The sequence below is a fragment of the Hippocampus guttulatus genome, chromosome 1 (assembly GCF_054856545.1).
Source record: "Hippocampus guttulatus isolate MCC_2025c chromosome 1, RoL_Hgut_1.0, whole genome shotgun sequence".
Classification (NCBI taxonomy): domain Eukaryota; kingdom Metazoa; phylum Chordata; class Actinopteri; order Syngnathiformes; family Syngnathidae; genus Hippocampus; species Hippocampus guttulatus.
Window position 1 is genome coordinate 18,741,836 of NC_141261.1, and position 26,476 is coordinate 18,768,311.

Sequence of the window (26,476 nt, forward strand, 5' to 3'; positions counted from 1 at the left end):
GCGGACCAACATAACAATTATTATAAGCGTCCGCGTTGAATGTGCGCTCTGTTGTGCTCATTCTGAAAGTCGCCTATCATTCGTATTATATAAACCATAATATATCAGGGTGTCCCCCGCCTACTGCCCGAAGACGGCTGGGATAGGCTCCAGCACCCCCCGCGACCCTAGTGAGGATCAAGCGGTTCGGAAAATGGATGGATGGATGGATATTATAGCCATTCTATCAATTTTTATACCAATCATTAACAGTTAAAAAAAATACAGGGCGATCGAAGTACACTCCCAAAGTATATTACTGGAGTCCGTAAAATTCACGCTATGAACACAGCGCGAAAATCTAGGAAAGCAAATAAAACTGTACTTCAATAATGAAAATGTTAAAATGTATCGCACATATTATGTAAATATTATACTTTGTTTTAAAACAAGCAGCCCTGAATCATTCAATGCAAACGTATTGTACAAGTATAAAAGAAAAAAAAAGACCTAGGCAGTGATTCTTTTGTGTACCACGAGATGAAACCCAAGCACCGCTAGTGGCATACCGCACTTGGAGAATCACTGCGATTTGAATACATTGAAATGAATAATGTATTGGAAAATGTCATAATGCTTATACTGTAGAAATAATAGTATTAGTACTGTAAATATTATACAATTTTAAAACGCCGTAGTACATTTGGTATACAAACATGGGGGCTTGAGGACAAGCACAATTTAAAGTTCAAAATTTGGGTTCAGGTTTGAATGTCGATGTTTAACCTAGAGTTAAGGTTACAGAGTTTTTAACTTGGGCGAGGGTTTCAATGTAAGGTTTTAAACTAGGGTTGTGCTATCAAATTAAGGTTTTAAACTGTGTTTAGAGTTTCAATAACCGAGAGTTAGGGTTTCAAATTGGAGTTTGGAATTGGGGTTTTAAGAGAGGGTTATGGTTTCAAATTAGAATTTTAAACCAGGGTTATACAGTCATTTCAAATTCAGGTTTCAAACCATGGGGGTGCTGATGTTGGGGCTACCGCTCGGGCATCCATAGCAACTCTCCTGGCGACATTTTTTGGAGCATTTCTGTTGCTGATCATCGATTGAAGGGTCCCGTTGCAGGTTACATTTAGATGGGATTGAGGGGTATCAACCAACTCAACTCCATCCAACAAACTGTTTATCTGGGGCATCAAAATCATCCGGTTGGCCCGGGCATCCACTGTACTTTGCGCCCCATTCAGTTGGACGTCGTAACCCTTTTCAGGTACTCTTTTTCCAGAGAGTAGTGCACAGTACGCCATCGATTTTATTAAGCACATTCTACATCACATTTACAATGAAGCATGACAATCTAAGACAAACAGATGAACAACCCAAAGATCATTTTCAGCATCCAGTGGTTTCCCCTTTTTTTATCCTTTTCTCCTCTTTCTCCTGAAAACGTCGCTTCAGCTCCTGCTTGGAGTTTAAAATTTGCACCTGAAGAGTTGCAATCTCAGCAGACAGTTCAATGACTGCAAAACAAACAGAAGACAACAAAAGAAGTGCCGCTCATGAGTCATCGGGAGTGTCATCCTGCGCACTTGCAGATATTTATGAATGTGAAAGTAATCAGAACGGAATTTAACTTTACTTTTACTTCTCGGTCCCACAGACCGCAATGATATTATCCCACATCGTAACATTGGAAACGCGGCACCAGAAATAGCTCGCATTAGAATAGTAGGACTACATTTTCGATGATTATTAGACACGGAAGCAGGAAGTAGTTCTAATTTCAGTATGATGAAAACAGACGTCTGCTCATTTTTGCATGAAGATGAGAACTCAACTTGATCTCACTTGCGTACTGAAGAATGAGAGCGCGAACATAATAGAAATAATAAGAGAAAAAGAATAGAAAATAATTTGAATTCATGACAAACTGAAAAGTTGACAACCATACATACATAAGGAGCACCAAATTACAAGGCACACTGTCGATTTTTGGAGAAAATCAAAGGATTTTAAGGGCACCTTATGGTTTGAAAAATCGGGTATTTGAACAAATATTTCGACTCTCCATTACCTTGTTTGAATGACAACTGGGCTTGTTTCAGGGATTGTGGCACCAAAATCCCAAACCACTGAAGTGGGTTTTGCTGAGGATTTGGTTCACTTTTCGAGGTTGAAATGTCTTCTGGTGATTTTATATAACTTAATTCTTCAACGGTCTCCTTTTCGATACTAGTCTGTTTCAGTTTTATTCTTCTTCTAACACCTGGAAATGAAGAAAATGCTATATGACAATTTGAAGGTGGTTCCAAATGACATTAATTTTCAAATGGACCAAAGTCTTACCTTCCTCTTTTGGGCCAATGTCTTCAACAGGTGCATTAGAGTTATGACACTCATTCTTTTGCTTTGGTAAATCTGTGCAGAACTTGACGTTGTCATGACCAAGTGCTCTGTATACACATGTAATTATCGATTTTAGATTGGGTAAGGAAGGTTTGGTTTCATTGATTCTTGAAGACATTCCATGCCAAATCGTCCCAATTTTTTTTCTTCTGAAAACAGTAAGCGAGCTGATTTTGATTTTAATTAAACTTGCTGTACTTTTTGAAAATGATGGCACAACAGTAATTGTCAGATTTAGACCCATCAGAGCAGGGTGTTTGGGAGCTATGACCCAAAGATTTGTAATATGGCTGTCAAAAAGGGGCGTGGCCACCTTCCTTCTATCCCTTCTACCCCAAGAAGTACTGTGTGAATCCTCACAAAACAGGTACGGTATTGTTGGAAAGGGAATTAAACAAGAAATCCAAATCTTCATTTAGATGATTGATGCATATTTTAATAACTTGACCTTTTATTTGACCTTTAAGCAGTTGTTACTGAGATATAAGGGGTCAAAGGAATACGGGCACACCACCTTTTGCCAAACGTATTAAAAATCAGTGAGCCGTCATTCCCAACTCCTGCTCCTATCGACCAAAAGTGTGAGATTTAGTGATTTAACATCAATGTGTCAACAAGTGCAGCAAGTTAAATTAAAATCCAAATCTGCTTTGATCAACCCACTGGGTGATTTGGCATGGAATGACCCCTAGCTTGATTTCTCACCTTACATGAACACCAACCAGTGGCTTTATCTCACTTGCATACTGAAGAGCTGACACTTGTTTGTTTCCCATGGAATATCGCGCCTTGGAAATGAAAAACCATCCCTGCACAGAGCACAAAATTGTAAGATTACATAAAAAGAGATTTACATGAATAAAATAGAACCCGACACAGTCAAACCTATGATGCTGAACATCAGCAGGGGAACATTAGGAAGAAAAACAGCAACAATACGCTGCTCACAATTTCTAATGAATTAAACTTGGCTGTACGATAGCATCTATGTACAGTAATCTGTTTACTGCATTTCAATAATCGATTCATCATTTAGGTAAGGAGCCCCAGACAATATAACCAGTGTACAAAATACACATATAGCGCTCACACTAAACACAAATTTGTGGCTACTAAATAAAGTATCGGGAAGCTAAAACACAAAAAGACTTTCTCAAAAAAGTTTCTCAGATAACCTTTTCATGTTTAAATGCCTCTCCTTCAAAAATACATTGTTTGAATTCCAGGTTTTTCAGAGTGTATTTGTAGCTAATCCCCAGCCAAAAATAGAGAGAAATCATACAATCCCTGACGGCGCGCTGCTGGTAGCGAAATTCCGCTCGATTTGTCTACCAGACTGTCCAAATTTGGAGACACAAATTAACATTTTGTGTACGCACGTATAATATCAACATTGAGGCCGCAATTTACAATTTTTGTAATAATATACAAACAACGCTGCCTCTTCGTCACTACCTGCTCGATGAGTGAGTTAAGACGAATTCGTTTTTCCTCCAGTAACTCCAGCTGGTCCATGAAAGCAAGCAAGTTTTCATCCAATGAGTGAGCCGATTCGTCCATAGCTTTCTTTTTGGGTAAATTGGACTCTCTTTAAATCTGGCCGAATCTGTTTAGAGCACGAAACAGAGGGGAAATTATTCCACTGGAGCAAAACTTCCGCGATGCGACACGTGACACGACATCACGTGGTACAGCACGTTCGACGTGGTGTTCCAACCAGGGTTCAATGGAAACTCAACGTTTCTGGCTCTGCTCAGGCATATTGGAGGTGACACACCCACCTTGTAAATTAATTCAAGCCAATAAATCGTCGGGACTTTAACATATCTTCATAGAATGAGCCACAGCATTAGCAAATTAGATTTTATGATGTTGTAATGGCCAAATGCAATCATGATTCGTTGTTATATTTTCCCAGTAAAAGATAATTCCAGCTATGGTTGGTATTTTTCTTGCCTTAAATGAAAAATGCACATTCCTTGGAGGAGACTTCGACGTACGATTTAGCGCTAAAAGCGCCAGATCAATTGTTATTTGTCTATGCGGATCTCTGAGCAGTGAGTAGTGTGTAGTTTGACTCGTGGTGATTGTGGTGTAACTATTTTGAGATTATAAAATATTGCAATTATACAAAAATTAATTCATCCAATAGTTAGGGAGAGGAAACCAACGAATAGGATTACAACTAAGACATGATTTCGTTTTAGTCGGCAGGTTTGCTGTTTCATTACAGTATTTCATTATAATAAATCCAATGCTAAACAGAATGAGTTTATCATATGTAGACAATTTCTGTTTGTAATTGGAGGGGAAAAGTTAGTTCCCATACCGGGAGTCGAACCCGGGCCGCCTGGGTGAAAACCAGGAATCCTAACCGCTAGACCATATGGGACTGTTGATGCCATTAAGTGCAGACGTTTTAATGTACTTTACTATTTGAGGGTAGCTTCGAAGGAATGCTCGTGAATGTTTAATTCAGAAATTAATAAATTACAATAAATAAACGAAGAAACAAATATACTTGAAAGTATAATTACCTCATTAAATAATGTGCTAATTAACTTGTGGATAATATAATGAAAAATATTGCAATAAATATTTGCGTCTTGTGGTAACTTCGAATGCCGCCATTGCGTCAGTATCTTGTTTTTTTTATAAAAGCTATGTTCACACTTATACCTATGGGCTCAATAGCTCGCCGTGATCGTATAGTGGTTAGTACTCTGCGTTGTGGCCGCAGCAACCCCGGTTCGAATCCGGGTCACGGCAGGCGCCATCATGTCATTGAGCGTGAGCTTTACTTCATTTTTATCTTTAATTCATTATTTTATTTTTATATGTTACCATGAAACTCGGAAGCATCTCCATTTTCATTTGTCGATTCTGCGTGGTACCATTAGTTGTCTATTTACACAAGAAACACCGGGGAAGTCGACAAGACATCTAAATTGTTTATGTTGCATTGACTTGAGTTACTAGTATTGTGATTAATACAAGTATCTGATCAAAACGAGTGACAGAAGCAAGACTTTTAGACGAGCGAACAGAAGCGCCAATGGTGCGGTCTGTGCTACCTTTTAGTGATGTCTTTTCATTGGTGAATTCCATCGATTACGTCATGTGACGAGAAGACGAACCAATTGGAGAGCCAGTAGACATCACACGCTATGGGCTCAAAAAAAGCAAGTAGTCTTATTGGTCAACCGTGAGAGTTCCGTGTTTAAGATTTTTTTAGACATGCTGTACAGTGTCTGGCAGTTATCTTCGAGGGGATCGTTTCATCGAAAGTTTTGTGTTTTTGCTCTTCGTCACCGGTGAGGGCAAAACATGCACGTGAAGCGTGGGGCATATTTTCTGTCTGCCACTCTGTCGTTATAATCAACCAGCTCGAAGTTAATTTGTACCTCCGTTGTGTATTCATTTATGTAGTCGTGTGTAACTGTACAGTGCTGGTGAATGACATCGATGTTCAACCTATTTTTGAGTTTCAAAACTTGCTCATTATTCCCTTCTTCAAAACAGATGATGGAATCCGCCTCAGCATCTGCACCACTTCATCCCTACTGGCCCAGACATCTTCTGATTCCCACTTACGTGGCCAATGATCGATCCATGGCAGAGATCCTGACGTTTCTCTTCTCTGTGTCTGCGGTGTTTCTGCTCGTCACCTGGTTGATTACTCGCGGGCTGCGAACACCGAGGCGTCTGGCTGTGTGCTGGTTTGCAGTTTGTGGTTTTATCCACAGTGTTATCGAGGGCTGGTTCTCTCTCTACTATGATGCTATTCCAGGAGACCAAAGCTTCCTGTCACAGTTGTGTAAGTACAAAGACACGTTTAACGACTCCCCAAAAAGTTTGGGCTTTGGGTGATTTTCAGTATTAATCGAACATGCGCTTATAACCTACCAAAGATGAATTAAATTTGATCATCTCTAAACATTTGAATGCACATCTCCAATTGTCAAGTGTTTTAGTAGTTTTTCCAAAGGTTTTCAAGGTCAAATTAAGTTCACCTGAGTGCAACTTTTTTCAACCACTAAACGTTTACAACCGGAGCATTTGACTGTTTTGCAATACATTACAGTAATCGGCCGTTGTTCTTGTAAATTTTGGTGACCAAGTTATCACTCACCATCTCAGGAAAATCGCTTAATGTTATTAGATGGAGTGGCGGCAGAGCTTTACCTAGTGGACAAATGATGCATGGACATTATTCACACTTTTAATTGGCAAACTTTTGGCCGATTATGATCATCCTTGACTGTTAATAATGACCAATTAAATCGGCTGACCGCTGCCTTGTAAAAAAAATAATAATAAAAACAAAAACAAAACATGTCCAATTTTCATGTTAAAAATGTCTTCACATCTTTCTCCCAGGGAAGGAGTATTCTAAAGGGGACAGTCGATATGTAATGTGAGTTTATGATTGCAGACAAATCAAATGTATATACAATTTGTACAGCTCACTGATTGTGTTCAAATTATATATTTTTTCTGTGCCCAGAGCTGATAACTTTACTGTTTGTATGGAGACCGTGACTGCGTGGTTATGGGGACCATTCAGCTTTTGGGCTGTGTTTGCCTTCTTAACAAACAAGCCCTACAGATTTGTCTTGCAGCTCATACTTTCACTTGGTAAGCAAAATCAAGCACTGAGTTGTTACATTGCATTGCACCGGTGTACTGCACTAGATCGGCCATTTGATGTCACCCTCCTCCAGGTCAACTGTATGGAGCTGTGCTGTACTTCTTCATAGAACACAGAGAGGGGTACGCTCACAGTGAGCTGGGACATCCCATCTACTTTTGGTTCTACTTTGTGTTCTTGAACGTTCTGTGGATCATCATTCCACTGGTGCTCATTATGGACGCCTGGAGACAGCTGTCAGCCGCCCAGACACATTCTGATGGCAGGAAGTCTCACAAGTCCAAGAAAAAATAGGACGATGTGACTGTGACTTTACCTATTCCCACATATGCAAGGAAAACATCTCTAAAGACACTTGGAGACCGTTCTGTTTGATTGAAAAGTTGACTATGGAGAAAATGTGTGTGATATTGTCCTGAATGTGCAATAAAACCTTTCACAGTGTGAAGTCTAACTTACGATAAATATGAATTAATAAATGAACAATTATACACACACGCACGCGGTTACATGTTTTGCGATATTATGATAAAACTAAATGGGTGAAGGATAACAACTCACACGCCGAAATAGCTCAGTTGGGAGAGCGTTAGACTGAAGATCTAAAGGTCCCTGGTTCGATCCCGGGTTTCGGCATTTTGCTCCTCTTTGCTTCGTCATATGCGAGTTCGACTGGTCTTTAAAAGAGAAATACACCCGAATCACTGACTGAACCAAAACCTACACAATGACAAGATTATTTTGGCAACTCAATAATACTCAAGTGTATTTGGCACTTGAAAAACAATTGCTGAAACTAATAGTGTGTGGTGATTGGACTTAATTCCGCCAACAAAATCTATCAAAAAAAAAATCAAACATAAAAATAATAATAATACAACTGCTGAAACAAATTGTAGTGTGGTGATTGGACTTAATTCCCCAACAAAAACTTTTCATTAAAAAAAAAAGAAAAAAGAAGCAAATTACTAAAACGTGAAAACAAGGCTAAAGGCTCCTGCTGTACCCTGGCAGATTGTGTCAGATGTGTACCATTCTTTTAAAGAAAACATTAATGAGCAGGTAAAATACATTTTTTATTTGGAAAGAAAACCCAAGGGATCATGCAAAACACATTTTAAAATTACATTTAATGGGATTCAAGTTAAATAAGCATTGCAGAGTAACAATTAAAAAGCATTAAAAAAAGTTAGAGCGTCCCCATTCATCGACCAGTCATGTTTAAAAAAACTGCTAACAATTCACAAGGGCCATGAGTACAACTGCATGCTGTTTCATGTCCCAACTAAGAGGCAAGCAGCATTTTGAACTGGAGATTTCAGGGAGAGGCTGACTTTACAGAAGTACATAAGATGTCATAAAGGCATGCACAAGACTAGAGATTCAAAGTGATGGCTTCACCCTTTGCCAGCTGACTAAGGCGGATCAAGCCAGACTTAAGTACAGTACAGCACCTATTTGTAGATCATTTACTGTAGACCTAAAACAAAATGCAAAATATAACTGTCTCAATGTCTCAACATGACCCCGCTGACTGTTGTGTAAGATTCTGCCTGCCCCCCCCCACCACAAATATATTTCTGTATTAAAAAATGTTTTGTTTGCATGTCAATACAGCAACATTAAAAATCGTTTATGGCTTGCTGAGCCAATTCTTTTCCTTATAGCCTACCTATGTCACTCTGTTATCAAGATCCGAGCTCCTGAAAATGTCCAATGAACATGTCCATCCATTCCAGTCTGGTTGGGACCATGAAGAACCATGCAACAATCATCATCATTTGCATGAGGGCAGCACAATTTATTTAATTTATCGTGATAATGGCCCATATGCATATAGCAAAGACAAGCAAGAGGTTTCCTATGGAATTGTGTGCTTTTATCTGAATTCAACACCAAGAAAACCTAAAATGTGCGTTGCCATCCAAAAGGTGTACAGCATCCAGGGGCATTACAATTAATTAGCTGAGAATACATTGAGCTGTTTATTTTGCCACATGATAAATGTATTTGTAATGTATGATAAAATTGTCATTTCTTTTGGTACATGTTAAATATCACAATCATATCCACATGCGATATTCCACACCAATATCGCATTTTACGTGTTTTTCCCAATATCATGCCTCCCTAATTGGTATTACAGTATTAAACACTTTCCAGCATTCTAGTTGAACATTTTACTAAGTCTCTGTCCCAACTGTGTATTTGTTTCCCTTTCCCGACTTTTGATGTCTTTAAGAGCCTTCACTGCCGCCGTGGACTCCGGTTGTAGCTTCAGGAGTTTACGAAAGGCCAACCGGGCCTCCTCCAGCTCGTTCACCATCTGACAGGCTTGGCCAAGTCGGTACCAAGCTTTAGTATGACCTGGTTCCAGCTGTGTGGCCTTGGCAGCATTTTCTTTAGCCCGCACTGGCTGCTTCAGTTTGAGCTGACACAATGACAAGTTGGAGTGAAGTTCAGCTTTCATGCTTTGCACTTTATTAACTGTAGGACCGCACGGTTGATTTTTGCAGGGCGCCGTACTTTGTTCGTCTATTTGATGTTCTTTTCTGACTGCCTCGAAGCCCTGCAGGGCGATGACGAGTTTGAGGGCGCGACTGTAGCTGTCCGACGCTCCCCACAAGTCTCCACTTCTGAATCTCTGGCCGCCTCTTTCCTTATGGGACCTCACCCACTCCCATTTTTCATCAGACGACATCTGCCAGGATTCTTTTCCTGGCGTAAAAGCTTGCAGTTCCACGGTGGCGCGTATTTCCTGCATGGGTTGGGAATGCCACATATCGGCTCCATTTGCCGGTGTGACTCGTATCTGAGTAACAAGACACAAACATGAAACTGATCTAGCATCAGTCAGAAGAAATAAAGCTGAGTTTATGTTGCAGGATTTTGGCCATTTTTATCTGCCGTATTAAAGTCTTGCAAGGCTTTCTCAGGTTTTTTTAAAGTATCTGTGATGGGTCATGGGGAGACAGTGCTGATTAATCCCTGAGGCTCAAAAGCACAGTATTCCCCCCCCCCCCCCCCCCAAATATCTTACTTGCAACATAGGGACTACATTGTATCACTTGGTAATCATGAGTCTGGGGAAAGAAAGATCACATGCGGGGTTACACAAGGATCCATTCTTTGACCACTTCTATTTAACATCTACACACTGCTCCTTTTTTTTCCGGTAAATGGAGCATCACAACACCTCTTATCATATTTATGCAAATGACACACAACTTTACATTTCAGGGTCCTCGAATGACTATAGTCCTGTGCTTTCACTAAGTCAGTATATCCATCAAATCAATGAGTGGATTGACCAGATATTTCTCCAGCTCAATCCAGAAAAGATTGTTTTTGGACGCAAAAATGAAAGGTCCAAGATCAGCAGTTACCTTAACGCTATGCCATTGAAAGCTACAAATCAAGCCAGAAATCATGGTGTAATTATTGACTCAGGCCTGAATTTTCACAACCAGTTAAAAGCTAATCTTAAATCTGCCTATTGCCACCTGAAAATCATCGCTCGAATCAACGGTTTTCTGCCTCAACCAGACACAGAAAAACTTGTTCAGGCTTTTATTTTAAATTGGCTATATTACTGTCATGGTGTCTTTCCGGATCTTAAAAATAATAATAATAATAAAAGAGAGCCTCAGCTGATGCAAAATGATACGCCCTGAGTCCATACTAACACCACGACTCTGAACCACATCACCTATGTCATAGGTGTCAAACTCAGGTCCTGGAGGGCCGCCGTCCTGCATGTTTTCCAAGTGTCCCTGTTGCAACACACCTGATTCAAAGGAAAAGGTTCAATGTCAGGCTTCCGCAGAGCTTGCTGATGATCTCATCATTTGAATCAGGTGTGTTGCAACAGGGAGACTTGGAAAACATGCAGGGCAGCGGCCCTCCAGGACCTGAGTTTGACACCTATGACCTATGTCCTGAAACCACTACACTGGCTTCCTGTGAGTCAAAGAATATATTTACAAAATTGTGCTGCAATTCCATAAATCCCTAAATGGTCTTGGACCAAAATACGAAGCATGCCGACCCCCCAGGTGGTCTGGGACAGGTCTCCCAGAACCATAACCAAACAAAGTGAAACAGCATTTGGCTACAATGCTCCTCCCTGTGGAACAAACTCTCTGAATACCCGAGGACTGATCAAACTCTCGGTTGATTTAAATCAGGGATGAAAACAATCTTGTTCACTACATCATTCTCATGAATCTATCCTTTATTCAATTGTTTCAATCCCCATTTGCACACTGTCATGTATCAAGACTGATGCTTGGTTTTAATAATTTGAATCTCATTATTTCAGATGACTTTAATTCTCTAATATTTTGTTTCTCTTTCTGGAATGCGTTTAATGTTTTCCTGCATTTAATAAACTCATTTAGATGAAACAAACCTGTGGCGGAAAAAAAGATTCAGGAATGTTATGTTGGAGGATTCAGTGAGAAGGCTGGATCAAATCCTACGAAGTGTTAGTGATGACGCTGATGCCTAATTTTTCATACCTGGCATGTCTCTCCAGCTCTCATGGCCTCCACGCAGGCTTCTGTGATATCACAATGACCCTCCCCAAGTTTAAGCGTAGTCCATTCACCCAGTGGTATCTGCAGAACAGAGTCTAGCTGACGTCGAAAGGCCGCTTCTGGAACTTCAAGTGGACCTCCACGCTTGGTCTCGTGGTCTTTCACAGATGCCGATTTTTCAGCTTGATCCATCACACACACACGGACACGACACAGCGAACCTAACCTTGGCTTGTAAGCGGACAACAGCGCTACGAGAAAACAAACAACAGGTAGATTACAGCTCAATTACTTCTTGTTAAATTAGGGCTGGACGATTAATCAAATGTATTAGTGATTTTGATTTTGGCTTCTCTCAGTCTTTAAAAGTTATATCGCTCCATGTACAGCACTTTGTATGCAGCGATGGCTGTTTGAAAGTGCTCTAGAAATACAGTTGACTTGACTTGACTTATAATTGAATTAAAATGATTATTGTGCACAACGGTGCGTTGCGTTTACAAGTTCCCAGCGCTGGGAAAGTACCCTGAATGCACCATTTTGCTTGCGTAGAAAGCGCGTAGCTCATTGGATTGGATAATTGGATTGGATAAAACTTTATTGTCAAATGTACTGTATGTGTAACATGGAACATACAGCACAGATGAAATTTCTTCCCTCATGTGATTCTGCCGTTCCTAAACAGTGTCCATTAAGGTGTTTAATGACACGACAGTTGGAGTTTACTGTAAAACTATAAACAACAAAAAAATGCACACACATCATGTATTTAAATACAAAAATTGCTTCATTTTTAAAACATTGCTAGTGCAAATGCTAAAGTTGTGTAAAACCCAAATGAAATGCTAACGGCAAATTAGCATCGACTTCATGGTGATATTGTCCTCCAAATAACAAATTTTCACACAAAAACGCAGTGGAAACACATACTCACAGGGAACATAATACTCAAAGGCACAATTTCTTCCCAATCTGTGATAAATTAGTTACCGGTACATTAAAATAGTACAATCATAGCTTTGTTCTTATCTAGTTGTGTGTATTTGACTTACTACCAGTAATTTCTTTTATCGTTTTCTTTTCAAGTCATATTTAAAGTTGAGTTTACAAGGATTCAAGGAATTTTCCTAGCCCTCAAAAGTCAAGGATACAAAGATCCAAGGACAGCAGTAAAAATTAGGCAAACTACAATTAGGCAATATAATATGAGTGGGCTTGATGTTGTTCTTACCAACCATTTTTCAAACTAAATTCTTTACTATTTGGATTATTGTTTTTCAAAGTGAATACAGACATTTGCAAATTTCTAATTTTGATGAATTAGAAAGGATAATCAGTGTGATTTCATGAGGGATGACTGAAATCAGAGGAACTGGACAATTTTGAGCAATGGCTCCAAATAAGTATTCATTTATTAAAATAGCTATTGATTATTTTGATCAGAAATTAGTGGTCAGTTAATTGACACCTCTAGAGCAAATTTAAAAAAAAAACATAATATTGTCACCTTCTCCGGAATCAGAAACTTTCCGTTGGCGTTCTGAGTGTGTCAGCGTCTTGTGGACCACCCAGAGACCTCTCGGACAGACCGACACCCAAGATGTGACATCAACCCCATCGGGATCACTGGCGGCAGCATCAACAACCTGCGAATGTTTAACAGCTTCAACTGGATCCATCTCGCCAGCTCAAGACAGCCCAATTGATTCTGTAAAAGACACAGAAAAGATGGCATCCTTAAATCTGTACGATGGATACAAATGGGAAATGTGTCATTTTTCTCTGACATTGCCACATCACTTAAACTGTTAAACTGTTTGGAAAGACACCTTGTAGTGATTTTTTTAGGAATGTCTCTTCACTGTGCTATACTTATTCCCTATGTATTTTAACAACCAATGGAGTGTTGTTAATCTTGGCTTTGTTTTTCCTGTGCATGTTTGACTGTCAAACTAAGGCTTTCTATTAATATTTGTATTTTGAAAAAAAAAATCATTGTAAACCCGGGCCTTTGGTATGATATCATTCCGTTAAGTTCATAATTATTGGTCGTCTATGTTTGGCAAACTTCCCAACGTTTTGAAGACAGGATAAAGATAAAAAAGATATGACAGGTTGAAGGTCGGATTCAACAAAAAGCTCATACCTAATATCATGATACTGTCAATCAAGCATTCCCATTCGCATTCACCCCGATGAACAATTTAGTGTGTAATTGACGTGCAAAACATGCATGCTCAGAGGATGCGTGAGGAAGCCCGAGTACCAGAAGAGAAACCCACGCAACTACGGGAAAATAACATAGAAACACCACACAGGAGAGTAAAAAGCGAGATTCGAATCCTGACTCTCACAAATGTGAGGTAAACTGGAAGACGGAACTGCTTTTAATAACCGTGGTTACCCAACCAGAAATGCAACGAACGTACGGACTCAATAGTCTTCTATAACGTCGCGTCGTGTATTGCATTGGTGGATTATTGAAAGAATGGCCTACCACATCCAACAAACACATTGATTCAATTTCAGCGGATTCAACCGACACTTCGAATCAATATCGGCCATGGGTGATGGGTTTCTTCCGGGTCCATTACTTCTTTCTGCTTTCTTCCAGACACAATGAGTGATACGTCGCATTACTGCCATCTGCAGTCTGCAGCACAGTGCGGAGAGCTTCGGGGGGGGGGGGGGGGGGGACTCAAATCTGAGTGCAACAAGGCGCAATATTGAACATTTAGTCATTTAAATCCTATTTTGAGGGGGGGGGTGTACGTTTTCTTTTATGAGTCCAAATTGAATGTTTCTTTATTGCTCTAATTTCCAAGCCACCTATGCGAACAATGACATTGGTCAACCAAATTATTATTTTTTTTCATCAGTAATGTAAGTAAACTTTTCAAGAACATTTTTTCTGCGCTCATATCTCCATATGACTCCTATCTCGTTGTGTCTCTAGCACATTTTATTATTACTATTATTATTATTAAATCATGAAAAATATATGTAAGATAGTAATCTGTATAGTTATTTATGAATTGAGGTAAAGAAGGATTTGTTTCTGAAACATCACAGCTATAAATTACAACACATGGTAAAATCCGTATTGCGCACAAACCTTTGTAAGTCAAACTTAAAAACAACAAAAAAGAAAACATCACAAAAACCTGTGCTAGAAAAAAGTAAAGACTTTTTAGAAATCAGTGCGAAAAATACATTTAGGAACACATAAAGCCACCTCTGATTAAATGTTGTTGTTGACCAGTGTAATCTAATGTTAGTGTTATTTTTGACTTGCATAACAAATATGAAGCCAAGAGTTTGCTCTTGTGAGAATGTTCAAGTCTGTCCCTCTATTTCTTTTTGTAAGCAGTTATAATGGAAATTCACCATCCCCGTTTTTGTTCATTGGTCTGATAATTTGTTTCACAGTTGTACATACTGAAACAGAAATTACTTCAGGAGGCAGTTCTACAATATTAAGTCAGTTTTCCCACATAATGTGGAAACATGTCTGCTGGTGAAAGGTGTGGAATACGTAGTCTTTCTTTCTAGAAAACGTAGGCTAGATTATCATACTGTCAAATAATTTGTATGGTACTCTTAAAGGAAAGTGGTATGATAAAAATCTTTTAAGGGACGTAACTGCGAGCCAACTGATGTACAGAAAGGTATTTGAAGCTGCTGGTTACGGTCAGGCATAAAAGGTCAATTTCAGCTCTCCTTATCTGATGCTCACATGAAACACCCACAATGAGCTCAGAAATACATGACAACTAATATTTAAACTGCATGAAAATGTGGGGTTGTTTCGAGAGATTGTTTTCAAGTGATTCCTAAATAATGTATTGGATTTAGTTTTGGGCTGTTAAAAAAATCCACATTTCCAACTATTCGAACTCAGACCACAGACTACTGAGGTGTTAAAGGTCAATGTTTACCTAACTACAGTACTATTTTTTATTTTGGGAACAAATAAGTTTTGCCTGCTCGTTGACTCAGTGTTCCCAATTGCCTTAACTTTGATGAAGTGAGATAAAATATGGCTAAAGGATAAAGACAAGGTGACACAGAACAGCCCTGTTGAATCCTGCCTTTCCATCAAAAGAGGCCGAAACACACGTCAAGTGAACAATGTCAACCAGCCTGACCTTCATCCCGCCATTCCACAATTTATCTCATGATGCCTGTGTTGGTCCAGAAAACTTGCATCTAAGTAAGCCAGCAGTTATAAAGCTCTGCACACGAACAACAACATGAAACATCTGCTTTGCGAATAGTTTCGATGAACCGATGTTTCATAGGATTGCTCAGTCTAGAAGCTTGTTGTGTCATGACCAGACTATTTTGAAATGTTTCATACATCACATAGCCCTGTGATGTCGCACAACCTCCTTGAAGCAGGTGATGTCACATAGACACTTCATTTGCTCTAATGACACGAGCCTTTTCATCTGCGACGAATGCGTCTGCAAGCCACTGTTGATCCTTGTGCTGATGCCTCCGAGTGTATTCATTCAGCGTCATCGGGGCCTTCTCGTAATCTAAATGGATCTGCTACCGTACGGCCGTAGGAGTCAGCTCGAGTGCATCTCACGTGCGGTGTTGCTGTCACAGCCAGCCGACATCACCAAATTTTTAGAAGCCCATCTGACTCAAATGATAGAATTCGGAGGCACTAACCAAACAGATCTTAAAGAGGTTGCATTTCACTACCAAGAGCAATGGGGTGAGTCTGACTGGTTTTAAATTTGGTGTCGAGAAACTAAGCAAAGCAAAGAATCGGTAAATATGGAACTGTACTATCTTGATGACCAGCTTTCTGGATCAAGAGGATGAAGTAAGCCAGACACCGTTTTGGAGTTGAACCTGACCACATGACTACAGTTTTATCATGGCATCCAAACACTCAGTGTTCAAGGTTTTGGTGCACCCATTCACATTAGGCAAGAATGATCTGTTTGTATAGTCCGGGGGTCGGCAACACGCGGCTCCAGAGCCGCATGCGGCTCTTTAGCGACATCTAGTGGCTCCCTGGAGCTTTATAAAAATGTTTGAAAATGGAAAAAGATGTTTAAAGTAGGCTAATATAGCTCAAATAGATATAGATATATGTTGCAGCTCCGAAAAAGGAGAGCTGTGGTGTTGGTTTTTTAAAACATACACTTTATTTATGCTTTTAACAGTCTCGACAAACACAGACACATCTGCGTCCGACTCCGTGTCTTCTCTCTTCTCGTTCGACTCGAGAGGCGTTCAAAGACAGCCTCAGAAAAACGGAAATTAATGATCACTTCACTGACACTAAGAAAAGTGAAAATAATGCACCAAAACACACAACAAAGGAATGAGTAATATAAACAATTCTGAGACAGTCCAGTCTCCTACATACTTTCAGCATGTGTTTCCTTCATTGTAAGTTTTATAGAACGCTTTTTTTTTTTTTTGCGGCTCCAGACTTATTTGTTTTTTTGGCTTTTTTTTGTCCTATGTGGCTCTTTCAACATTTTGGGTTGCCGACCCCTGGTATAGTCCTACGAAAGGGTTTAAATGGATCTTTGACATGGTAAATCAAAAGATTTGTAATATTTGTGCAAATTTGGTGCTGACAACAGTCATAAGTAGATACTGCGGGTATCCACATTCCATGTATATTGTTTGCTGTCTCTGCAGAGAGCGACTTCCTGATGACGATCAGCAGACAAAGAGAAATCGCAGAGATGGGAGTAAGATTGTCTTCATCGTCTCTGGCCATTTCCAGATCATTAACTCTATTTGGGGCTGAGAAGCTCTCAGTACCACTGTCACTGCCATATGAAGAGATCCCTCTGTCTGGTACTGTGGAAATATGTGGATCATCGCAGAGAAAAAAGCCACAACAGGCTTTTACAGCCAGGACCCCCAGTCAAAAAGAAACAAAAGTGGCTAAAAAGTCTCCAGCATCCATCATTGTACAGGTGCCACATAAACCTTCTTCCCAAGGGACAAAAACAAAAGTAGTGTGCAGTGAATACGTAAAGGAGGAGCGGAAAGGGCAGCAGATCATCGGGCAGCAGATCATCAAATATCCTCAACCTGCAATGTCACCAAACTCCCTCCAGAAAGCCTCTCCACAAAAAAAGCCGAAACCGAAAAAGACACCCAAAACAAACAGTGACAATTTCACTTGCTCACTGCAAGACTGCTTGTATCATAAATCCAAAGATCAGTCTGATCAGGACAAGAAATCGGAGCCAGTCAGAACCGGTACAGCGCCAATAGTCCATAAGTATCGGGGTGTTAAAAAACCTGAGGTAGGCCCTGGATCTGAGATAAGGGTCCCATACAGACCCAAAGGAGGAATGATTTTTGATCCAGAACTCGTGCCACTGAGTCCTAAGGTATAGTCTGCGACTATGATGTGTAGAATGTTATTTCATTTCAGTTTAATCACCTTCCGTTTGCTTCTTCTGATCAAATAAAGTAATCGTGAGAACAAAATCTTAATGGTGTATAATTGATATAAAAGTGCAGAAGATGAAGACAGGACTAATGCCGCAAATAAACTCCTATGCGGAACACTGAATAAAAAGGAAGACAAAAATCTTTTCAGTGAGATTGTAGCGGGTGTTCACGTCTACACATACATGGTCTATTTTTCAAATGTTCCTAGCTGGGAAAAAAAAAATCCAGCTTGTAATAATGACTCACTTTTCCTCCGACACAAAACTCTTGAGGACATAGTGTCAAAAGGTCAAGTTTTCCAAAAGGTCAGTTTTAAGGGTGCATACTTTTGTATGTAGACAAGAGACCAAAACTGATAGAATTAGCTGACGCTTTTGAAAATATCTTTCATTGGTGCGGATATGGTCCAAGATGGGAATTCACTCAAGCTGTGTGCTCACCTACGCTCTACGGATACCTTAGATGAGAAGACAGGATGAGGTCTTTTGACTAACAAGACTTCAAAACATATCACCATGTGCATGTATTGACGGAGTGTTTTTTGCATCCCAACAAAGTGGTTTTGCACATTTTGGGGAAAAAAAACCCTTTTATTTATTTTTTGTTACAGATCAAATCTCAACACAGAAAATGCTCCTTTATCGATTTTGGAACAAAACCACTCATGATAAGCATAAGGCCTCGAAGACACATTAAACCCATACGTGGAGTTTTTCAAACCAAATGTAAAAAGAGTCTTAATAATCTCCGGATTAGAAGACTGCAACAACCCAGCTGCCAGTACACGATCGTTGGGTCATCACTCACAGACGGTTCGATAACGTTTTGCCAGTGCGTGAGGAGCTTTCCGCTCCACTGTCCTTTGTTTGGCCAAAGGAGAATTGTTACTCCATTTCCAAGATTTGTAAAAAGAGACGTACAACATGTATGGATAGTGTCACCATACCCTATGGTGCCAACACAGGCTTCATCGGTATTTACCTGACAAAGCAAAAGAAGCTAAGTGAGGAAAAAAATGGCTATCAATGCTGTTCGGTAATGCAATGACAACATACAGCCCTGTGATGCAAAGTGACCTCATTGCTGAGTGATGTCACACAATATGACATAATTGGTTACATCCATTGAGGAGTGCATTTAAAAGCAATTGTTGATCCCTGACACAGTCTTTGTTTCTTGTTACGAGAGGAGCGTCGGAGTGATCGGGTTCTGAAAACTTCAACCAATCTACACACACATGGTTTTCTAAAAGGAACAACGGTTATTATTGCTTAAAATGGATTCTAAGAATCCGTTATCCTTTGGCGTCAAAAGTCTGATTGAGTGTACCTCCAGGACAACAATACTTTCCCAACCCGAAGACATTCCAAGATGTTTAGAAACGCATTTAACGCACATGTCAAGGTTTGGAGGAGCAGACTTAAGCGATAATGAGGTTGCCTTTCGATTTCAAGAACAATGGGGTAAGTTGTTTGTTTCTTCATGCAGTGCAAGCCAGATCAAATTTAACATTCAAGATGAGACATTGCCAGGCGTCACTCATACGATAAATAAATGGTGTGTACTTGCCTGTCATGATAAAAAATAATTTCAGACACGATCACTATCTTTTGTTTTTTTAATGTTTTTATGCCACTGATACAGTGATGGCATAAAAGGAGACAGAATTAGAGTACATTCTTTTTAAGAGCAATTAGTTTTAAACTCTCAAGAATATTGGACATTTGCATTGAAATATAGAACAATAAAAGTCAATCAAGACTCTGTTGAAAAACATTGCACATCAACAAATACTAACACAACACATACAACGAAATAATGTGTCGTGGCAGAGTAAAATGAGATGTCTTTTATCTCCCTGAAAGTGAAATAATGACTACAGGAAGCATGTTCACAGCATTACTGCTATCAGTATTATTGTGTATTTTTTTCTCATTCATCAGAATATATATATTTTTTAAATCTATGCCAGTAGCGTATAGTGGTGGGCAGAAAAATCAAATGTTCTTCCATTGGATGGCAAAAAGAACAATCAACCTGTGTGTCCAACCGTTCCCATTCATCCACCAAAATAAATCATGGCTCCCTGCAAGTGTATCAGCTTTGTGTTCAATTAAACAAGCCCAGATTTCACACCGAGTCAGGACACTTGTGACTAAATTCAGACAAGACCGTTATTACAGCAGTCATACTTTTTGATAATTGTTTGGTACAGGTGTGACATTTTTCACATCTAAAATGGGTACCTTGGCTCATCAAAGTGTGAAAAAAACACTGATCTGATATATACCCTCCGAAAAAAAGCCCTCTATTTATTAAAAGTAAAAGTATTATATGATACACAGAGGCTGTTGTGTTTCTATGACGGTACAGTGACTTTATGAGAGTTGTAATACAGACTCAGTACACTGTTCTCACTGTCAATTCTGACATTCGAAACAGGTATCTGGTGCCACATGCCAGTCTCTTTAAGTTCCTGGCGGGCGTTGCAAACATTCGCAGAACCCATAGTGCATGATCAAGCAATGCAAAGAGAACACAGAACAGGATAGCTCTTCGCCATTACAAATGGTTGTGCCGGCTTGCTTTACTGTTACTTGGTGACTATTAGCATGACTATACAGAGCTATAAATGAGGAAAAGAGGTGCGAATCTCTATGAACCAACGGGGAACACGCAAAGTGAACCGATATGTTTTTCAAAAGCCATTCCACTGCTTTGTGTGTATGTGTGCATGTGAGACTTCCAGAGCAAGGAAGTTGACTAATAGGAACAAAGCAGCATGAATTCTGGTGATGATTTCTGTAAACAAACACGTATGTAAAACAAAAAATATCTTGTCCATTGTATTCATCAAATGATAAGTCGCTATAGCAGGGGTGGGCAATTATTTTCCCGGGGGGGCCAAATGAGAAGCAGAAAATATTGTGGAGGGCCGGGCCAAAAGTTAGAAATCTACTCCTGATTTCGATTTTATTTCTACGTTGAAATAAGTTAATGACATTGTTTACAGAAGCTGATAAGAGTATGTATTATTTCTAGATAATGAAAGTGCAGTTATTTTACAGAAAAATGATTTCTTCAGTGAAATTATGCAAAACAATTCTAATTGTGCAACACTTGTAACTCTTTTTCAGTAAGATGAACACTACAGTGCTTTCTGATTTTAAATTTCCCATGAAGATAGCACAATGTCTTTGTATGCCAGTAAGTAATAATGTAACAGAACTCGCATTTTTTTTGTCCCAACTGCCAAACAATGTAGAAAAAATATAAGCATGTTTCAGTGTTTTGATTTTTTTTCTTGTTCAGGAGAGATCAATCTAGCCCAGGGGTGGGCAAACCTTTTGGCTCGGGTGCCACATTGATTTCTAAATTTGACAGGTGGGGCGGGTCAGCAAAAGATACGGTACATATAAAAAAATGTATATGTTGACAGTCCATACCAAACATCAACAGAACAAAAGTATTCAAGTATTACCATACTTTTTTTTTTTTAATGAGAACAGTGAAACAACTGTGATGAACGTCCAAGTATGTTAACAACATACTGTACACGTGTGACAACACAAGCAACAAAGTGCAACAATATATTGCCCATAAACTGCAGCATAAAGTACAGGTATATGACAAAATATAACAAAATTAGGACTATTTTCTCCAAAATGAGACACGTAAAAGACCTGGTGGCTTTCTTTCCACTCACTGTCTTGAACTTGACCTCCCCTCAATCACCACACAAGACAGCGTTGCTCAGCTGATGTCGTGCATCGAACTTTTGAAGCCAGCCACGGGACGCTTCGAAGTCTACGATGCCCATGGAAATCGATTGCTCTCTTATTAGCGGTCCAGTTTGCGGAGTTTTTAGCACGATAACAGTCAAACCATTTCAGGAAACGTTTATTTACTCGACTGTCCGTCGAGCCGCATACATTTCACCCTGAGCATGGAAACACCCAGAATCGGACTGAGCAAGAATCGCTTCCTTGTTTTTCAAAGTCTCGTAGATTTGAGTCTTTCAGACTCCAAGCGTCTCTTGAATGTTTCGTACTTTGTAACCCGCTTCGTTTAATCAGATGCACTTCACTTACTGTTCCTCTTCGTTTGGATGCCATGATCTACAGGACGAAAAATGTTCGCAATTCCAGTAAAACTCAATGCAATAAAGAGTCACTTGCATGTCGTCGTTTACGAATCAATGTTTGAAAATAGCGGCGCGGACACACTTATTCTGTCGTACCGAGCGGAGTTACTTGATTTAGCGCTACGACTGCGGGCTTCCGCATCGTCTCCCCCCTCCCTCTCTGTGCTCTGCAACTTCAAATAACTGCGCCACCTGGCGTTGAAATGCCTGTCATTACAAGTCCAAATGAAATGAATACAATCATTTACATCGAACCTTAATTGTGTACTGTGCCAACCATCGGCGGGCTGGATTAAAAAGACCAGCGGGCCGGATCCGGCCCGCGGGCCGTAATTTGCCCAGGTTTGCGCTATAGTAATTATTGTGACAGGCCTACGACTACCTGTAAATCATGACATGGCACTCTTCTATAAATTAACAGCAGTGATGTTTAACCAGGTCGGCCCAGTAGATGAGTGGTTAGTGCGCCGACCTCACAGTGCAAAGGTGCAGGGTTCGATTCCGCCTCCGGCCTTCCTGTGTGGAGTTTGCATGTTCTCCCCGTCCCTGCGTAGGTTTCCTCTTGGTATTCCGGTTTCCTCCCACATTCCAAAAACGTGTGGCAGGTTAATGGAACACTCGAAATTGTCCCTCTGTGTGATTGTGATCGTGGATGGTTGCTCGTCTGTGTGTACTCGGAGTTTGGCTGGCAACCAGTTCAGGGTGTACCTTGCCTATTGACCAAAGATAGCTTTGATAGGCCTCAGCATGCCCCGTGACCCTTTTTGACTAGACTTCTCCTTTAAGTAACTAATTATTTGTTTGATTGCCATTAACATAATCATCTGGGTAATCTCTGCTTGTATTTGTATCACAGAACATTTGAATGCTTTTATGAACTTTAAAACATTGTCTGTCCAGGTTTTATGGCGATTATGATTTGGAATATGGAATAATTCCAAATATAATTGTTGTCAATTTGAAATTTTATTTCCAAAGTCTACTAAATCGAAGTCGGACCATCAACACGGATTGTGGTGGAAGTTGTTGATCTTATGTGCATAACAACAGAAGAATATTGCAAAGGAGAAGTAATTATGGAGTGGCATTTATCAATACTTTTTTGACCTCTTAATCTGTTTAGGGTCACAGATCTGGAGGCTATTTCATCTGACTTACAGTACCCGGTATATTGTAGGATAATTGGCACAGAAAATAATTCATATCTGCTGCAATTTAGAGTCCTCGTGAGGTTTTTGGTCTTTGGGGAAACAGTACACGGGGAAATGCATACTCTTTGCCAAAAGGTGTGAGATGAAGACAGATTTGAAAGGCTTTGAAATATGTAAGAGTGATTCGCTGATTGGGAAAAAATATTGTGTCTGTGCTATAGTGCAGTCTAAATTCAATTATAATGTTACTATTTGTTGTCTTTTTCAGAGTATGACTTCCTAAGACAGATCAACAAAAGGCAAGAGACACGAGAAAAGCCGGTACAGGATGTGGCCACATCAGGTGCCCGAGGTTCATCCATCTCTGCCACTGTGTCATTTGTTGAGACCAATGCCAAAGAAATATCTGCACCATTACCAACAGTGCTAAGTCCAAAGGACATACCCACTCCATTGCCCACAACCGGTGCAGAGTATGACGTAACCCAGATCCATGAAAGACAAGATGCAGCAGACAATGAATCTTCAATGTCCGCGATATCAAGATCATCCACTGTATCAGTCACTGTGAACAAAATAGGTGAAATACCAAGACCAATTTCACAATGTCGGTCACAAGGGGGGATTCATGTATCTCATTCAGAGGATACATCTGGATCAGTGGCTTCACCGTGTGGAGCAACACCTTCAACCGATACAGAGGACCAATCTAATCCAGTACCAAGTACAGAGGACATATCAGTACCAGGTCTAGTAACAGAAAGCACATCTTCAATTACCTATAAAGGGTCTGACATCATCATCAAGATCAACACAAGACAAGAATCTCAAGAAACAACCAGAGCAGACTCTCCTATGTCCGCTGTATCAAGCTCATCCACTCTATCAGTCATTGTGAACGTAACAGAGGAAGTATCAAGACCAATGTCATTGCCACATTCCTGTGGAGAGAGTCGTGTATCTGAAGTGCAATGCACATCTGGAGTGTCAATTACCAACACAGATGACATATCAGAATCAGTGTCAAATACATGGGAAATACCAAAGTTGGAGATCACTGTACGCGATACAGAGGGCACATGTGAACAATTACAAAATGCAGAAGACAAAGCTGTTGAATATGACAGAATTCATGAAATAACAGTGAGAGATGAATCTCATGCATCCAGTGTGTCAAGTTCAGCCAACATCTCAGTCATTGTGAACAAAACAGAAATATCAGGAGCAGTGTCACTGCCGCAACTACACGGAGAATTCCATATATCGGATACAGAGCACATACCTGGACCAGCTTCTGACTCATGTTCACATGATGTATCAAATATGGAGAACATATGTGGACAAGTGTCAGTGACACAGTCTCAAAATGAGAAACACGTATATTCAGTGGAGGTATTTGGACAAGCGACATCAGAACATGAAGAGGGGCTGCTGTCATTGTCATATTCACACCAAGACATATGTGCACCTCAAACAGCGCCACAATCATACAGTGCAATCCCTGTATCTGATTCGGATGAAGTATTTAGGCAAATGCCATCAGGACATGAAGGAATGTCCTCGTCTGATACAAAGGATATATCGGCACCTGTGCTAAATATGGAGAACATGCATCGACCAATGTCGCAACCATGTGAACAAATCCCAGTATTGAATACAGAGGACATAAGTGAACTGGCTTCAAATACAGACATATCTGGATTAGATGACATTACAGAAGAGACATTGACTCTTTCAATTAAAATAAACAAAAGACAAGAAACCAAAAAAACACCAAGATCAGAATCTCCTATACCAGCTGTATCAAGTTCTTCCACTGTATCCGTTACTGTAAGCATAACAGGAGAGGTATCGGGGCCAGCATCACTGCCGCAATCACATGGAGAGATCATTGTATCTGATACAGAAGTCATAGCTAGATCAGTTACGTTACCACAGGATGAGACTTCTACATCTGAAAGAACTAAAGTAGTGTCAAATGCAGAAAACATTTCTGAACATGTGCCAAAACCACACAGAGAGATTTCTGTGTATGAGAGAGACGAAGTATGTAAACTACTACCACATCCAGATGATATGCTTGGATCAGTGCCAGTGAAAGAGGACATAATAGATGTTGTTGCAGATTATGACCTATTAAACACTATCAAACAAGCACAGGAGACACAAGATGCAGTGGGCAATGAATCACTTGTATCCAGCGTGCCCAGTACAGACAATGTATCAGTCACTGAAAGCAAACTAGAGGACATACCAGGACAAGTGTCAATACCTCAATCACTTGGAGAGTTCCCCATATCTGATACAGAGAGCATATCTGCACTAGTGTCATCTCCACAATCACATGAAGATATTCAAGTCGTGGGTACAGAGGACAAGTGTGAAATGGTGTCTTTGCCAGAATCACATGAAAACATTCATGCGTTGGATCCAGAGGATATATGTGTAGCAGTGCCATTGCCACGATCACATGAAGAGATCCATGTGTCTGAGAGAGAGGACATATCTGGAGCAGAGAAATTCGAACATGAAGGAAGTTCTTTATCTGATGCAGAAGTTATCATGTCTGAACAGGTTTCAAAATTAGGTTACACACCTGGCCCAATGTCACAACCATGTGAGGAGATCAATTTATCTGATACTGAGTACATATCTCGACCAGCTTCAAAGACAAAAGATATTTATAGAGCCGAACCAATTACAGAAGACATCCTTGATCCAGTGCCAAGCAAAGTTTTAGAGTATGACTTGTCTATTAAGTTCAACAAAAGACAAGAAATGAAACAAATACCAGGGGAGGAGTCTCCTATGTCCAGTGTATCAAGTACTTCCACCGTATCAGTGATGGTAAGCAAAACAGAAGGGCTGGTTGCAGATTCGGGATCAGTGTCAATGCCGCAATCGCAGGGAGAGATACTTGCGTCTGATACAGAAAATATATTTGAACAACTGCCGCATACAAAGAATATATCCAAATCACTGTCGATTACAGAAGATATATCCACTCCTGTGCCAAACACCTATGTGGAGTCTGACATCTTAATCAAGATCAATAAAAAACAAGAACTCCAAACAAGTGGAGTGGAATCGCCAATGTCTGCTGTATCAAGTTCATCCACAATATCAGTCACTGTGAACAAAACGGAGGAAATATCGGAATCTGTGT

At 40.0% G+C, this 26,476-nt stretch overlaps 5 protein-coding genes and 3 non-coding genes across 9 annotated transcripts; 5 read left to right on the forward strand and 3 right to left on the reverse strand.

The window, feature by feature from the left end:
- Positions 1–1,268: 1,268 nt before the first annotated feature.
- Positions 1,269–4,064, reverse strand: vma22 (vacuolar ATPase assembly factor VMA22). The gene is made up of 5 exons (XM_086130647.1): positions 3,841–4,064; positions 3,091–3,194; positions 2,326–2,432; positions 2,054–2,245; positions 1,269–1,499 (listed from the first exon to the last, which is right to left on the reverse strand). Exons 1-5 carry the CDS (start codon positions 3,943–3,945, stop codon positions 1,372–1,374), a joined length of 636 nt encoding a protein of 211 aa, XP_085986773.1. The 5' UTR covers positions 3,946–4,064; the 3' UTR covers positions 1,269–1,371.
- A 641-nt stretch (positions 4,065–4,705) lies between these two features.
- trnae-uuc (transfer RNA glutamic acid (anticodon UUC)) lies at positions 4,706–4,777 on the reverse strand. Its single transcript has one exon. It is a non-coding gene; the product is annotated as a tRNA-Glu (tRNA).
- A 305-nt stretch (positions 4,778–5,082) lies between these two features.
- On the forward strand, positions 5,083–5,154 carry trnah-gug (transfer RNA histidin (anticodon GUG)). The gene has a single exon. It is a non-coding gene; the product is annotated as a tRNA-His (tRNA).
- A 403-nt stretch (positions 5,155–5,557) lies between these two features.
- Positions 5,558–7,484, forward strand: ebp (EBP cholestenol delta-isomerase). The gene is made up of 5 exons (XM_086130659.1): positions 5,558–5,699; positions 5,908–6,202; positions 6,766–6,802; positions 6,893–7,023; positions 7,110–7,484. Exons 2-5 carry the CDS (start codon positions 5,908–5,910, stop codon positions 7,328–7,330), a joined length of 684 nt encoding a protein of 227 aa, XP_085986785.1. The 5' UTR covers positions 5,558–5,699; the 3' UTR covers positions 7,331–7,484.
- A 115-nt stretch (positions 7,485–7,599) lies between these two features.
- Positions 7,600–7,672, forward strand: trnaf-gaa (transfer RNA phenylalanine (anticodon GAA)). The gene has a single exon. It is a non-coding gene; the product is annotated as a tRNA-Phe (tRNA).
- A 422-nt stretch (positions 7,673–8,094) lies between these two features.
- On the reverse strand, positions 8,095–22,287 carry fkbpl (FKBP prolyl isomerase like). 2 transcript variants are annotated; one of them, XM_086116528.1, is made up of 4 exons: positions 22,107–22,287; positions 13,082–13,282; positions 11,557–11,825; positions 8,095–9,848 (listed from the first exon to the last, which is right to left on the reverse strand). In XM_086116528.1, exons 2-4 carry the CDS (start codon positions 13,251–13,253, stop codon positions 9,204–9,206), a joined length of 1,086 nt encoding a protein of 361 aa, XP_085972654.1. In that variant the 5' UTR covers positions 13,254–13,282; positions 22,107–22,287; the 3' UTR covers positions 8,095–9,203. The 2 variants fall into 2 exon arrangements, with proteins under 2 accessions (XP_085972654.1, XP_085972646.1); XM_086116520.1 differs by lacking the exon at positions 22,107–22,287 and adding an exon at positions 14,072–14,171.
- On the forward strand, positions 16,079–17,957 carry LOC147210786 (uncharacterized). Its single transcript, XM_086130670.1, has 2 exons — positions 16,079–16,300; positions 17,245–17,957. The coding sequence occupies exons 1-2, from the start codon at positions 16,120–16,122 to the stop codon at positions 17,955–17,957; spliced, it is 894 nt and encodes a 297-aa protein (XP_085986796.1). The 5' UTR covers positions 16,079–16,119.
- LOC147210787 (uncharacterized) lies at positions 18,943–24,664 on the forward strand. The gene is made up of 3 exons (XM_086129393.1): positions 18,943–19,018; positions 23,579–24,276; positions 24,524–24,664. The coding sequence occupies exons 1-3, from the start codon at positions 18,943–18,945 to the stop codon at positions 24,662–24,664; spliced, it is 915 nt and encodes a 304-aa protein (XP_085985519.1).
- Positions 24,665–26,476: the final 1,812 nt, after the last annotated feature.

Coding starts and splice junctions, on each gene's coding strand:
- vma22 (XM_086130647.1), bottom strand. CDS start 3,945: ATGGACGAATCGGCTCACTCATTGGATGAAAACTTGCTTGCTTTCATG. Junction 2,433..3,090: donor CTGGTTGGTGTTCATGTAAG/GTGAGAAATCAA, acceptor ATGTGTATACAG/AGCACTTGGTCATGACAACG. Junction 2,246..2,325: donor CATTGGCCCAAAAGAGGAAG/GTAAGACTTTGG, acceptor CTTCATTTCCAG/GTGTTAGAAGAAGAATAAAA.
- ebp (XM_086130659.1), top strand. CDS start 5,908: ATGATGGAATCCGCCTCAGCATCTGCACCACTTCATCCCTACTGGCCC. Junction 6,203..6,765: donor AAGCTTCCTGTCACAGTTGT/GTAAGTACAAAG, acceptor TCTTTCTCCCAG/GGAAGGAGTATTCTAAAGGG. Junction 6,803..6,892: donor GGGGACAGTCGATATGTAAT/GTGAGTTTATGA, acceptor TTCTGTGCCCAG/AGCTGATAACTTTACTGTTT.
- fkbpl (XM_086116528.1), bottom strand. CDS start 13,253: ATGGATCCAGTTGAAGCTGTTAAACATTCGCAGGTTGTTGATGCTGCC. Junction 11,826..13,081: donor AGTTTCTGATTCCGGAGAAG/GTGACAATATTA, acceptor GTTTTCTCGTAG/CGCTGTTGTCCGCTTACAAG. Junction 9,849..11,556: donor GAGCTGGAGAGACATGCCAG/GTATGAAAAATT, acceptor CTTGTTACTCAG/ATACGAGTCACACCGGCAAA.
- LOC147210786 (XM_086130670.1), top strand. CDS start 16,120: ATGGATCTGCTACCGTACGGCCGTAGGAGTCAGCTCGAGTGCATCTCA. Junction 16,301..17,244: donor TCACTACCAAGAGCAATGGG/GTGAGTCTGACT, acceptor CTGTCTCTGCAG/AGAGCGACTTCCTGATGACG.
- LOC147210787 (XM_086129393.1), top strand. CDS start 18,943: ATGGATAGTGTCACCATACCCTATGGTGCCAACACAGGCTTCATCGGT. Junction 19,019..23,578: donor GACAAAGCAAAAGAAGCTAA/GTGAGGAAAAAA, acceptor TGTCTTTTTCAG/AGTATGACTTCCTAAGACAG. Junction 24,277..24,523: donor GAGAGAGTCGTGTATCTGAA/GTGCAATGCACA, acceptor TGAACAAAACAG/AAATATCAGGAGCAGTGTCA.